This window comes from Suillus plorans, assembly GCF_016647745.1.
Source record: "Suillus plorans strain S12 chromosome Unknown HD556scaffold_5, whole genome shotgun sequence".
Lineage (NCBI taxonomy): Eukaryota > Fungi > Basidiomycota > Agaricomycetes > Boletales > Suillaceae > Suillus > Suillus plorans.
The window spans coordinates 324,094-339,029 of record NW_024537389.1 but is presented as its reverse complement, the minus strand read 5'-3'; the positions used below and the strand labels follow the sequence as shown (position 1 = coordinate 339,029).

The window sequence follows — 14,936 nt, the reverse complement described above, 5'->3', positions numbered from 1 at the left end:
GATAGAGTAGTCAGCAGGGGGAAAAAAGGTTAGACCCGTTTTCTACATATTTTGAACTGTGTTTACTAAGAGGCTGTTCGGCAACCAGATGTTGCCTAACATTTGGCAAATGTCATGTGAGGATTCTCGGCTTCAAGCGTCTCAATTGTCGGAGCTCAAACCTTACATCTCATACCTGTACATCTACCATGAACTCTTATCTTATTGACTGCTCTCGTCAGCAGAGACTCTGCACCTCTGTTATTGCACTCACTGCTCTTTGTGCTAGCTTTACTACAGTCCTCATGGCTCAACCTGAAGTAACATCGATGTTGGACAATGTAAAGGCACACTGGCAAGACACAGAAGTGGACCTTCTACTCCAACACCTGATTCAGAATTGGGCAGCGGGTGGTGATGGTGGGAACTTCATGATGCCCACCTTCAACAGCGCAGCCACTGCTATCAACGACAATCATGCAATTCAAACAATAGGCCCTCCGAAGACGGGCAAGATGGTTAAGACAAAGTGGACATCGGTATGTGATCATTTCTCAAATGATTATAAGTTTACGAGCATGTTTTAGCTCAAAAAAATCTACAATCAAATCGAGATCTATCGCAACGTGTCTGGTTTCCATTGGGATAATGTGCGGGGGCTGGAATCGAGGGGACAGCTGCCGCCAGTGTTTGGGATACGTATGTTGACCCCAAGGTATGTAATTATAATCGATTCTATTGCATTTGACTGATGCCCAAAAGTCACGAGCTGTGATGCGCCCCCTTCGCAACAAAGGGTGGGCTCCATATGACAACATGCAGATGATCTTAGGCAATAATAGTGGCGTTCGTGGAAGGCATGCGTTACACCCGGCTACTACACCTCCTCTGTCTGTCAATACCACAGATGACGTGCTTGATGTTTTTGACGGAGGCCTTGACCTTCTTGAGATGGATGTAGACACTTCTGGAGCCGCTGCCCCCAGTGATGTGCCCGACATGAGCCCTGACTTGATGATGCCACCTAGTGCCCAACTTCATGGAACCTCCGCTACTACTCAGGCTGCCGGCTCACAGTCCAGTAAACGCATGCGCACTGACACTTTTGTCGACTCTTCATCTCAACGCACTGCCCCTCCCACGTTCATCAATCCTGTTCCTCTTTCATCAACGTTGGTATCATTACCAGCTCCCAAGAAGGCGTGAGTGTCAGCCCAAGTTGGCATGCAGCCAGAAATAAATAGTGCTGCAAAGTTTGCTGCGAAGATTACGCCAGCAGTTGCCGTCATGAACATGCAAGGTAGCATCAACCGCCTCACAGATGTTATCGAGAAGACCATAGCCGCTCCGCCTCCACCACCAGTCCCTCAGGTTGTTGTACCAACTGTACCAAATATCATCTCTCATGGCCTAGAGATTATGCACAGCAAAGATGGGGATTTTTTGTCGGTTGGTCAGAGAGCCAGTCTCCTGCGCATATTTTCCCTTGCAGGGGGGGATAACAAGCTTGCTATCTATGTTGGGCTCAAGGATGACTATGAGACACGCCGTGCATTTATCTTAGAGCTCTTGGACTCTCTGCAGTAGTACTATCATACCATTTGTGTTGCCGCGCTTGTTTGCCGTGCTTGTTACATTTCTCGTCTCGTACTAACATGTAGTATCCATTTCATGTACTGCTCATTCTACATGTATTTCGTGCATCATTGAATCATATACCAATTGGAATGGATCAAATACAAGTACATGGTGCTTGCTACTAGTGAGAATTAGTCCAGTCCATCCTCGTCATCTGAAATATCGTCATCATTGTTACCAAGGACACATCGTTCTTCTAAAATACGCTGATACTCAACCCACATCGCATGCGCAATGAGATCACGCTGTGCATGCAGATCGTTGTTTGCGGCCAAAGCTTCTTCTACTGCCTACTCCCAGTTAGCGCCGGTGTGTGTGCTGTGAGCGTCCGAATAGTCTGCTTCAGGTAGCGCACCTTCCAAGGGATCATGAAAACGGATGAAGTTGTGAATGCAGCACAACGCTGCTGGAATCTGCGCTTGTATGTCCATAGCATATGGCGGTGATAGATGGAGGATTCGAAAACGTTGTTTGAGGACACCAAAAATCCGCTCAATGACATTTCGAGCAGACGAGTGACGCAGATTGAATAGCTCTTCTTTCATAGTTGGCCTGTAAATAATGTGCTGAATTGTAGAAAGAATAACACCAGTACACGTACCTCATACCTGCACGGCCCCATTCTGCAAGGTGGTAGCGCACGTTGCGGTACGGAACGAGTAGTTCAGGCCGCAGAGGGAAGCCTGCATCTGCAAGGAAATATTTCCCTGCAGGAATTCGAAGGTCATGGCCTGCTGCAGCCTCGTAGATACGTGCATCCGTGGCTGATCCTTCCCAGCCGGTGAGTGTGTAAGTAAAATTGAGTTTGAAATCACAAGCAAATAGGCAGTTTTGCGAAATGAAACCCTTCCGATTGTGATAGGGACCTCGTTCGAATGCACGAGGCAAAGCATGAATGTGGCTACCATCAATAGCCCCAATAGTATCTTTGAAAAACGGCCAGAACTTAGGGTCAGAGCGAATTTTATCAGGAATGGAGTCATCTGGCAAGTGAATATAGCTTGTGTAGAAGGGTGAAGACGAGAATATCTTGAGCATCTTGTGAAAATAACTAGTACATAGGATATACAATGAGACATCTGCAAATCATAACTAATAGTGTGTACTTACCGAGAAATTGTTTCATTGGAGCGTTGAAATCATTCGCCGACGTGCCTGACAGATAGTCCTGTGACAGACGTATATAGAAAAATCGCGAGTTGTTCCTCTAGCGAAACAAACTTGGAGTTGGTATAGCCAAGGGTACGAAGCTCAGATATAAGCTGTGCAAACACATGTGCGTGCATGCCAAGTTCACAACGAATCTGTTCTGGGTGGCCAGTCAATAGCTCTATCACCCAGCCTTCACCCGAGAGAGCAGATGTATGATACGGTTCTGGATCCTTGGCATACACCGGCTGTAGTAGATTGGCTGTAGCGCTGATTAAGATGCTGACTAGAAGGATTGAGTGTTGGATGAGGCGCCATTGAACTTCTGGATGTTGGGGCATGAAACACTGGAGTCGCGATTGAGGATCCATTGGTGTACGGACGCATAGAGTACAAATGTAAGGACAGTGTATTATACCCTACAGCCCATGTCAGCGTGCTAGGGTTAGTCTGAATTCAGCCTATGATTCAAGCTCCGAACTTCGGCGAAATCCAAGCCGAGATGACATTTGCCAAATGTTAGGCAACATCTGGTTGCCGAACAGCCTCTTAGTGTGAAAGATCATCGGAAAGAACTCAACCTATCAATACAATTCCAAGGACCCGATATAAGGGGGTATTGGTCTGAGTAACCATGAGTTGGCAATATGACGATCTTGGTTTGGTGCAGATGCAGCAACAAGGAAGAGAATATTTCTTTTATTTTTTTTGTATCAGCATAACAATTGATCAAGTCGACCTGGAAGCTTGTATGTAGTTTGCACACGGATATTTCCTCAGATCTAGAGCAACTTGAAAGCGGAGATGAGCTTGAGAGTGTCTCTTATCATGTTCTCACGCTGACATGGACATGTCACGCCGTCGAAAACAAGTGTCTTGCAGTAAAGCTTTTACAGTCATCTTGCAATTACCTCAACTTCACTCCTCCAGCAGACGATTCCAGGCCCAAAGCCTCGACCACAACTCGCTGGACTCACCATGGGTTCTTTGACAATGTAAGTCTTCATGTCGTAGCAGATTCAATGCACCTCTGACCAGTTCAACAGACATTCCCCACCTTGACATAACAACTGCACCGCTACTACCATCACGTCCCATGACAAAGAACGTGATCAACCATCTTTTTCTCACCCTCTGCCCTCCAGAGCCATAATATCCAACCACCCACACAGGACTCCCATGCTGAACATCTCCATATCGTGAGGGAAATATGTTAGGTTTCTAACCTTCCGAATACATCTACCATTGACTCGGATGATATTTCCATATAACGTAGCGCTGATGCCATCAGTGGGAAAGGGCATTTGGCACAGCTGCCATGTCCTCGTCGCCAGCAAGCCCATACTTCTACCGCCAGGGTCTCGAATGCCGCTGGTGCCTCACGCAGTAGCATGCTACCAGCGGGGACGTTCAATATCACGAGAGTCACCTTTCAGGCTCCAAGCACCAGTGCACTGGCTGCAACTGGCAGTCCTCTCCCCCTGCCATGCGCTAAACAGGCTCTGGATATACGATGCTTCGCAATCCTTGCCAAATGCTTCACGTGTCTCGCAAGCACTCAACATACGCTTCTCATTCTCACTGGGCCATTAAAATTCCTCTTTCTTTATACGTGTTTCTGTTCAATTGCATCCTCGACATTAACAATTTACTTCCACTACATGTAGAACTTATGTATTGCCCTGAATAGAGCACACTTCAAACCCCTTCCCAAATCTTAATGACCTTGACCTGTAGGTATAAAATCAGATCAGACTTCCTTGAGACAGGGAGGAGCTTACAAAGCAATTATCGACATGGAACGAGTTAATTCTGTCTTCATCAATCGATGACAAGAGCAGCTCATCTGTAGAGCTGGATATCTTGCTCGACACAACCTCAACATAAGGCAAGGACGTCGTTAACGACTGTCCATCCAAGTCTATTGTAGATGGCTCTCTCACCAACCGTCCTAGGCCCTGCCCATACTTGATAGCTAATGGGCTAAAGTCCATCACACGCAAACTGTACTCCAAGAAATCATTACCATCTGTTGTGTCAATTGCATGTTCCACCTTCAAGATTTGACTCCCAGCAGCAGAATCAACAACATCTGGACAGTGCTGGAAAATACGAGTATTCAACGGGCCCCAATGTTTCCAAGGTATTGCCATTGACCCCCCTTTAATGAAGTCAGGCTCGAAGAAAATCCTGGTAGAAATGACAAAATGGAGGGAAGGCGACATGCTCAGCCTGGGATATGATTCGATGAGTAGGATCTGATTTCCACATTTTTTGTTGCATCCCAGGCTGCGGCCTACTTTGTGCACCATTGTCCTTTGAGTTGTTGGAGAGGAAATGTGTACCACATACAGGTGCAGGCAACAAGAAGCATGCGAGCAATTGCGGCGCCTGAGACATATCCTCGATGGAATAGACCTTCAAATTGATGCCGACAATCGTAAGCAATCTACTAGTTCCAAGGAAATAATAATCGATTGAGATTTGACTTCCAGATGTAGCGTCGCTGAGGACACTCTAAATAATCCATCAGGCATTGAGTCTTTCAATCGACAAGGCTTGCTCACATTTGACATTGTCGAGTGCTGCCAGTCCAAAATCTGCAACCACCACAGGATCCTGTCTGGATTATTGAGTCTCAGGGAGTGCAAGAGAGCCATAAGCCTCCCCAGACTCTGAATCCTCCAACCCTCAGCTTTTGGGAGAATGTTCTGGGGTCCTGTTAAGACCGTGCACAAAGGGTAGGACTGATTCTGAGGGGCTTGGCTTCAGCTCGTGCGCTGCGCCCCTTACCCGAGTATGTGCCCTTAATTTCAGAGTGATGTCCGAAGAAAGTCCAAGGACGTCCGAAGGACGTCCGAAGCGCAGGAAAGTTCGGAAGGACTTTCCGGACGAGTGCAAGTAACTTCCGGACGAGTGCGGGAAAGTTCCGGAGGAACTTCCGGAAATTACGATGAGGTTTCGTCCTGATACGGATACGTGTAATGGCTACTTAGGACAAGTCCTAAGTAGAAGCAAACAGAGGAAAGGCTGCAAGGACAAAGTCCGAAGCAGAATAGGTCCGGAGGACCGCGGGAAAGTTTCGGACGAACGTCCGGAACCTTCGGAGGATCGGATGAGCGGATAAGCGGATAAGCGGATAAGCGGATAAGCGGATAAGCGGATAAGCGGATAAGCGGATGAGCGGATAAGTGGAGCTCTGGCCTAGGGAATTTCTCCCTAGGCCCGAGATGGATTTTGACTAAGTCGATAGACTAGAACTGATGTGAGGACTTAGAGTGAGATCTAGTGCGAGGACTAATATGATATTCAGACTGAGGAACTACAGGACATATACAAGAGTTTATATACTAAGGAAATAACAGAAAGATCAGTAAGCAAGCGCCCGAGGCTATGTATGAAGCATAAGCAAAGTTATCAAGCGCGAGTCGGAAATGAAGCATAGGTTAACGGATCAGTAAGCATACCGGTAGTAAGTATAACCGAGATACCGAGGACAAGGAATACCGAATAGAGGAATAGGCTGTGTTAACGTTATATGCACAGGAATTGAATTAGGAAGCTTATCGTATATCGGATCGGATCGGACCGGACCGGACCGGACATCTGGATGAGACACGTGGATTGAGGTATGGAGGTAAATGTATGTGGATGTGGATGTGGATGTGCAGGGGTGCAGGGATCCGGATGGATAGAGGACTGGAGACATGAATAGGGTGTCCGAAGGTCCGGATGAGGCGTGGGAATATTGTCGGATGTAGGTCCGGAATACGGGATATGACAGTATCCCCCTTTTAAGGCCGAGCCCTCGAGGCTGAAGACTTAGGAAGTTCGGAATGGAGATTGCTGGTATATGGCAAAGGATAATGATGGATGGATTCCGGAGGATTGGTTCCTATGAGTGAAAATTTCCGGAGGTCTCGGAAATGTTCCTGACACATGCATGGTTCATTATTATGCCTAGTACTTCATCTGGAGACTGGATGTCATAGACGGTGATGAAGAATGGCGATGGGACGCGAGGACAAATGGATTTCCGGAGCGGAAGTCTGGAACACATTGAGGATAATTCCGAAGGTAACCGGAAGTCCGGAACATGCGTGGGAAAATCGGAGGAAGCTCACGGAGCGGAGGATTTCATGTCAGGATAACGGAAATGCAGCGAGTGCAGGAAAAGAGGGCGAGAGTGAATGCAGAAATGCAGGCTTCTTTCTGATGTGACGGAGGAGTCCTGTGAGACATATCTATCTCCACGAAGCAGAGCTTGTGCTGAGGTACAGCTAAGGATAAGTGCATCATCGGAAATCCGGAAATTAGCCCCTATGACCGGAAATGTTCCGGAGCACGGATTGCACACTATCAAAGGTCGTGGACGGAGTTTCTAGGTGTACTGAAAGTTAACGCAAATAGCAGGGTTCTGCATCCGGTGCGAGGCTTTTGATAAACGCGTGTGGTGGATGGAAATCCTTATGATGGGACGGACGGATGATCAGAAACACGGATACTGGATATCGGAAACTCAAAGCATCGGAAACACAGAGAGTCGGAAACGTGGATTGACGATATCTGCAAAGACGCGATTTTTGGATGGATCTTCGGAAATGCTTTCCAGGCAGTTCCGGAAGGGTGCAATGGACAGGAAATCAATGGTCCGAAGGTCAACACTGGTCAGGTGGAGGTGTATGCTGAAATGGACCGGATCCTTCTAGCTCGCAAGTCCTGCAACAGGCAACTGCGTTAACTAGGGATATATAGTTGGTTTTATCAGTGGAAGTGACTCGGTGGACTTGGGTTTTTCGGATTAGGGTCGGATGTGGTCGGAAAACATGATAGGAGGTCCGGACGTAAGTGTTTGGCAATGCCAGGGTCTATGGTGAAATATACAATGGGAGTCGGAACGGAGATTGAGTCGGAAAAGCAGAGGAAGAGAATGGATCATCGGAGGAGATGTATATAATAGGACAGAGGTGTTTGCGAGTGGTTCGGATTTTCGGAGCTTCGGAGGATAGAGGCTATGGCGCGGAAACCCATAGGAGGTGGATCGGAACATAGGGAAGTGAGGTGGAAGTGTCGGATGACTCTTGACAGGCTTGATAAATGAAGGATGGATGAATCCGGACATGTTCCAATGATGTGCAATGCAATGTGCGTGTTTTCCATGGTCATCCGAAGCAGATCCGACTGGAGAATGCATCTGGATGGTCCGGATAGGTTACGGGTCGGATAGGAAAGCTGCACATGTATGTATGACTGCACGAGATGGTGAAAATTGTTCCGTTATGGGACGGAGCAAGCAAATTCCGGATGGAACACAAGCTGAAGAGGGTGAAGTGAATACTCAAGCGGAGTCCCTATCCCCCCTTTTGGGAGAATTTTCCAAACATTGATGGAGGAAAAATGGGCACAGGGTTCCAGCAGGAGCTTTGGATTTTCGGAAGAAACTGGACGTGAGTCACAAGAACGGAATGGAACGGAAGATATAACGCAACGCAGGACTGTAGTGCTAAAAATTTCGGAGGTATCACCAGTGCTTTTCCGGATCCGAAACAGATTCCAGAGAAGACAATATTGAACGGTGAGGGACTTTAAGACAGGAGCGGAAGCGGGTCCGAAGCAACTACAAGCTATTGCAAAGTATATCCATTCCGAATGGAGGCGGTCCAGAGACAAAGGGTGCATCGGAGGTAGGAGCAGGAGCTTCCATCAAGAAAGCCATCGGAAATCCGGACGATTGAGTTCCGGAAATAGGGGTAAAGGTCGGATATTGGTATACTGAGGAAAAAGGACAGGAGGATGGATGGAAGGATTGCAGAGTGGAAAAGTGAGGACGGAGGATGGACAATTGTATAAAACATGTCCGGGCTATGGCATAGAATACCCATAGGAGTGTTTCGGATCCGGAGCGGGTGTAACTTGTCCTGGAGCGGAGGAGTGAACAGATCTTTTGGAAACATGGAGATTTGATAACGGAATGGACGGATGAGCTATAATGCGAAGAAATACTTTGGTACTGAAAATCCAGACGTCCAAAGATATCCAAAGATATCCGGAGCTTATCCGAAGCTATCCGAAGCTTATCCGAAGCTATCCGAAGCTATCCGGAGCCATAACATGAAGGAATACTTTTGGTACTAAAAAAGTCTGGACGTCCAAAGCTATCCGAAGCTATCCGAAGCTATCCAGAGCTATCCGGAGCTATTAATTTCCTGGACCCGGAGGAAATATGGGCAGGAACTGGAGTGGACGTGGTACCAGTAACAGTAAAGAACAATTGCAAAGCATGTTTATTCTGATCCGGAAAAGTTCAGAGATGACAAGGAGCAAACCGGAGTTATAGATCGGAGGGGCGGAGACCTTCATCAAGAAAGCCAATAGAGATCCGGAGTTACAAACTTCCGGAAAATAGGGGTAAAACGCGGAGGGGTTCGGAAAGTTGTTGATTTCGGACGGGAAGTCGGATGTAAGAACTGACAGGCTTCTGGAGAGAAACGGATGGTTTTCCAGGACCTACTTCCGGAGAATGAATCGGATGAGCTCCGGAATTTCGGATCAGAGGCCTGGAGGTGGATAATGAAGCCAGGAAATGGTCAGGAATTTGCATAGGACGTAATGGAAGCAAAATTCTTATCTGCCCTTTCGAAAGACATTCCTAATGTCGGAGGAGAATCAACAAGGCATTTCCGGATGGTGTAAGGGAAAATAGGGGCTAGAGCGGAGGAAAGAGTGCCGTCCGAATTTCGGAGGCAGGAACCCGAGCGGGCCATTGTCAGAGGAAACAAAACCCGAACACTTGGCAGAAAACCATCATGAAAGACGGAGTTCCTTTACAAGGAGGGTAATGGATACCAATACAAGGTGAATGCTAAATGGGTGGCGGATACGAATGGTAGATAGGGGGTCCGGACTTTGACCGGAGGAGGTGCCATCCAACATGGAGGCGGACTGGAAATCAACCAGTGGAAAGAACACGGCTAGTCCGAAGATAAGGGTTCCGCAAAAATGCGGATCCGACGTCAGAAGTCTAAGGCATTTCCTGTAGTACCAATCAGAAAGAAGGTTTGCACAATACCCTATTGATCAACGGATCATGGTGGGTGAGCAAGTATATTCTAGTTGGTACAAGGAGAATCCGAAGGAGTTGAATGTTTGAGGCATTCCGGAGTTGACTTTGCCAGTTCAGGAAACGGTTCGGAAACGGAAAACATCGGAGGTGTAAGGATGTATCGGATATCGTAAATGATAGGATCGGATCAGGGAATACAGGACATCAAGTCCGAAAACCTATTTGTTCTGCCATGGAGGTGACAATCCTGTTTGGTTTCAGGAGCGGAGTTTCATGATACTGAAGTGGAAGTGACAGCAGAGCATGAAGGGTGGAACTTGAGTGTTCCGGTGGGTGTTTACATATGCAGGGATCGGAAATATGAGTTCCGGAAAATCCGGAGTTTTCATCGGAAATAGGAAACAGGAAAATGGAGGGTTCGGATGAGGAATACACAGTTTCCAATGGACGGAGTCGGATCCGATTTCGGGTATGATCTAAGGATTCAGTATACTCCGTAAGGTGTGAATCTGAATATACTGTTAAGACCGTGCACAAAGGGTAGGACTGATTCTGAGGGGCTTGGCTTCAGCTCGTGCGCTGCGCCCCTTACCTGAGTATGTGCCCTTAATTTCAGAGTGATGTCCGAAGAAAGTCCAAGGACGTCCGAAGGACGTCCGAAGCGCAGGAAAGTTCGGAAGGACTTTCCGGACGAGTGCAAGTAACTTCCGGACGAGTGCGGGAAAGTTCCGGAGGAACTTCCGGAAATTACGATGAGGTTTCGTCCTGATACGGATACGTGTAATGGCTACTTAGGACAAGTCCTAAGTAGAAGCAAACAGAGGAAAGGCTGCAAGGACAAAGTCCGAAGCAGAATAGGTCCGGAGGACCGCGGGAAAGTTTCGGACGAACGTCCGGAACCTTCGGAGGATCGGATGAGCAGATAAGCGGATAAGCGGATAAGCGGATAAGCGGATAAGCGGATGAGCGGATAAGTGGAGCTCTGGCCTAGGGAATTTCTCCCTAGGCCCGAGATGGATTTTGACTAAGTCGATAGACTAGAACTGATGTGAGGACTTAGAGTGAGATCTAGTGCGAGGACTAATATGATATTCAGACTGAGGAACTACAGGACATATACAAGAGTTTATATACTAAGGAAATAACAGAAAGATCAGTAAGCAAGCGTCCGAGGCTATGTATGAAGCATAAGCAAAGTTATCAAGCGCGAGTCGGAAATGAAGCATAGGTTAACGGATCAGTAAGCATACCGGTAGTAAGTATAACCGAGATACCGAGGACAAGGAATACCAAATAGAGGAATAGGCTGTGTTAACGTTATATGCACAGGAATTGAATTAGGAAGCTTATCGTATATCGGATCGGATCGGACCGGACCGGACCGGACATCCGGATGAGACACGTGGATTGAGGTATGGAGGTAAATGTATGTGGATGTGGATGTGGATGTGCAGGGGTGCAGGGATCCGGATGGATAGAGGACTGGAGACATGAATAGGGTGTCCGAAGGTCCGGATGAGGCGTGGGAATATTGTCGGATGTAGGTCCGGAATACGGGATATGACAGGTCCACGCAGCTCTGGTAACATAAACAGCATAGTTCCAGCAGCTTGGGGGTGAGCACCACCTCCATCCAAAGGTAAAATGTCGATATGGACATCCGGCCCATCAAGAATGTGGTATGCAGCAGCGAGCAGATTTTGTGTCAGGTCCATGAGAATATCATTTAGTTGTGCATTTGGAACTGAGGACAGTGTATCTGAATGCCATACACAGTCAAACACTCGCTGTGAGGGCTCTTGTAGTATTGGAAAGATCTTGGAGATGGTCGGACCCCGTAGATAGTCATGATGTTGCAGGGTTGGGTCATCCATGAGGCAGAAATGCCCATTTGACATGAATGTAAGTTTCATAATGTACTTGTTTGAGACATCGACGTGTTCAACAGGTTGAGTGTTCAACTTGAACCATGCATGAGCTTTGTCCCTCAGGAGTTGTAGATACTCTGAGATAGTAGGAGTGTGGCTATCGAGAGGGAGATCAACAGGAAGCAGTTGTTGACCACTGAGTTCAACAATATATTGGAGCTCAGAAGATGACAGGTACGTCTGGCAAAGGTCTCTACATACCTGCAAGACAACTGTCAGTACATAGGGGTATCAGCAAATAAAAGTACTCACGGATGTACATCGAAGGATATCTTGGTAAGGAAGGAAGGACAGAATGTAAACATGGAGATCAGCAAGGAACAGAAACTTGGGCTTCATACCCTGGTTCATGATGGTGAGTTGAGACCCCTTTCCCGTACTATTTCATTGGCTTAAGTGTGTGGATCTTGTTATTGGTGTGGGATCTTGTTGCCTACATAGTGTCTGATGCGGGCCCAGTACTGTAGTCATGCGTGTTCCCTTGGCGGCCTGATAGAATGGGCGTTGTGATTTCATTTCTGCCCTCCAACTTTGTATGATGCTTGCGGCTTATAATTGACTGTTGCATGATGTCATGCGACGTCATTTTGAATGGGTGTGGTTCATCCAAGCTTGATTTTTGACTGCAACCATGAACACACTCAAATTTGGTACAATTACTCGTACAGCTGCTCTTCGTCGTGCCCCGCTCGCCCTTCGCCGTTCATCATAGTTCCAAACCTCTTTCCAATTCACTGCTCGTCCAGCAGCCGTAAACCTTGCACAAGTACATGCTTCGCAGCAAGCTCGGTCTCAGGCAGACCAGGAAGGCAGACTCTCAAGCACGCGAAGCAGAATGTGAAAGAGGAAGTCGGAAACTCAATGGCAGACTGGGCCCGCTCCATCGCTGGCGGCGTGTTCACAGTAGATAGTGTCAAACCATCAAAAGACTCTTTCGTACGTCGCTCTTTGTGCCCATCAGATCGTTCATCTTATTAACCATAGTGCTTTAATCACCCAATTTAGTTCGGTATCACCACCGCAGTCACCCACTCTGTGCCAACCCCCTATCTCGTCATGGGCCTCACTGGTGGCATCCCATACTACTCATCGCCTCATCTGCCACTACCGTACTAGGGGTCAGCATTGCCCACCGGATACCAATTTTTTTCTCTTACATAAGTTGCTCTCCCGTGACATTTGCTCTCATGCTGTCATGGACATGTCACGCCGTCGAAAACAAGCGTCTTGAAGTAAAGCTTTTACTACGTCTGGCGAAGGTCTCTACATACCTGCAAGACAACTGTCAGTACATTATAGGGGTATCAGCAACTCACGGATGTACATCGAAGGATATCTTGGCAAGGAAGGAAGGACAGAATGTAAGCATCGGGCTTCATACTACCCTGGTTCATGATAGTGAGTTGAGACGGGACTGTTGCATGATGTCACACGACGTCATTTTGAATGCTCTATAGAAGCCAACTTGAGTTCTGGTTGATCGCCACAACGACAAAATGCTGGAAAACACCACAGTTTCATCCCTCGTTGACATTGACCGGCTTCTCTGTGATAGAATCACCTCTGCTGGCGCCCCTGTTGGTGGATTGCCGCGCACCTTGGACACCTTCAAACCCCTCCACCTGGGCCTTGATCCCACTATTCACATGTGTCATGCTGCGTGTAATGGCACCCATGACAATCTTGCAGATGGGGCGATAGGCTGGGTGCAAGACAACAAGCACGACGTCTATTCAATCATGGCTCTGCTGTGGAAGAGTCATGGATTTTTCTGCAGAGGAACGATCTGCTATCGGGTTAGAAACAAGGAAGGAGTAGAGTACGCTCTGAAAGATTGTTGGGTGGAGGAGTCGAAAAAAATGCACGAACCAACCGTCCTGAGGATGTTCAAGGGTATTCCTAACGTCGTCGAACTTATTGACGACTGGGATGTCTATTACGAGGGGCAGCCTGATTGTACAGCGCGTATTCGCAAGGAAAATAACCAGGATCAACGAGACGACACCGCGTTCTGCAATAGATTGCACCGGCGTCTTCTCTTGAGCCCTTGCGGAGAGCCTCTCTCTCAATTCAACTCTAGAAAGGAGCTGATCACGGCTTTTCGTCAATTTGTAATCGGTGAGTCATATCGAATGCGCAGAACATAAACATGCCCATGATTATTTGTTTTAGCTCACCGTGCAATGATTGAGAGACGAGTCCTACACGGTGACCTCAGTCCCAACAATTTTGTTATCTATGAAGGTACTGGCTACTTCATCGACCTCGACCATGCTGCAATTTTGCCAGTGGATACGACCAGCACTTATTCACCTGGTACTGTAAGTTTTTTTTTTCCGAAATTTGCCGTGCGTGCTGTCAATTTTATTGTTACAGGGCACTTTACCATACATTTCCATCCGTATTCTCGAGAGAATAATGAAAATGACCTTGTTGGACACCAACACCAACCTGGGCGACATTGATCCGGGCAAGGACGTCGCCCCGGCCAATGATGTTCGACGGCTGATTGAACACACGCCCTCTGATGACCTGGAGTCATTGTTTTATATATTTTTTGAGTTTGTTACGAAGTATGGGGGGCCGCGCGGCAAATTGTCACCATCCTGGACTCGAGATTCGCTGCCATGGGCGAGCGCCTATGAGGCCTTGGGCAAGGCCGATCTCAGAGGGCTTCTGCGCACCTGCTGTTTCGCGAAATTGGGGGCCGTCATGAGCGGAACTTTTATGGTGAAGATGACCTCGGATTACTTCGCAGCGTTTAGGCCTCTCGTCCAACAATGGCAGACTTTGGTTTGCCTCGCGAACAAGCCCGACGAGACAGAGAGAATAGAGACCACTCACGAGAAGGTTCTCGAGATTTTGACCGCGTTTATCGACACCTATGTTGAAGCCGCACCTACTACTAACCCCTCAGCAGGGTCCGCTTCCATAGATCATCCTCCAATTCCCGAGGCAGGACCTTCGAAACCTCCACTGCGTCGTTCCACCCGGAATGTCAAGAAGTCTCGCTGAAAATATTTTTATCTGCCGTGTCCCTTGGCCGATTGCATCTTAGAGCGTTCTTTTGATGATTATTGATACATGCCTCGCACATATGTAGTACCGGATTTATGTACTATCTCCTCTTCTTCTCCTTAGCCATTCGCTCATGATAACCTTTTGTTGCGCGATTCAGA

The 14,936-nt window shown here is 47.6% G+C and overlaps 4 protein-coding genes across 4 annotated transcripts; 2 read left to right on the top strand and 2 right to left on the bottom strand.

Annotated features, from left to right (window-relative positions):
* Positions 1 to 26: 26 nt before the first annotated feature.
* Positions 27 to 1,566, top strand: HD556DRAFT_1489416 (uncharacterized protein; the record flags this gene model as incomplete). The annotated part of the gene is made up of 3 exons (XM_041308779.1): positions 27 to 518; positions 742 to 1,181; positions 1,224 to 1,566. Coding segments are annotated over 3 exons (1,275 nt in total), but the record flags the coding sequence as incomplete, so codon positions are not given.
* A 2,898-nt stretch (positions 1,567 to 4,464) lies between these two features.
* HD556DRAFT_1304013 (uncharacterized protein) lies at positions 4,465 to 4,991 on the bottom strand (the record flags this gene model as incomplete). The annotated part of the gene is made up of 2 exons (XM_041299639.1): positions 4,465 to 4,497; positions 4,548 to 4,991. 2 exons carry the CDS (start codon positions 4,989 to 4,991, stop codon positions 4,465 to 4,467), a joined length of 477 nt encoding a protein of 158 aa, XP_041165629.1.
* Positions 4,992 to 11,175: 6,184 nt separating this feature from the next.
* Positions 11,176 to 12,108, bottom strand: HD556DRAFT_1437795 (uncharacterized protein; the record flags this gene model as incomplete). Its single annotated transcript, XM_041305752.1, has 2 exons — positions 11,176 to 11,958; positions 12,010 to 12,108. 2 exons carry the CDS (start codon positions 12,106 to 12,108, stop codon positions 11,176 to 11,178), a joined length of 882 nt encoding a protein of 293 aa, XP_041165628.1.
* A 1,145-nt stretch (positions 12,109 to 13,253) lies between these two features.
* HD556DRAFT_1437794 (kinase-like domain-containing protein) lies at positions 13,254 to 14,772 on the top strand (the record flags this gene model as incomplete). Its single annotated transcript, XM_041305751.1, has 3 exons — positions 13,254 to 13,875; positions 13,930 to 14,078; positions 14,134 to 14,772. 3 exons carry the CDS (start codon positions 13,254 to 13,256, stop codon positions 14,770 to 14,772), a joined length of 1,410 nt encoding a protein of 469 aa, XP_041165627.1.
* Positions 14,773 to 14,936: the final 164 nt, after the last annotated feature.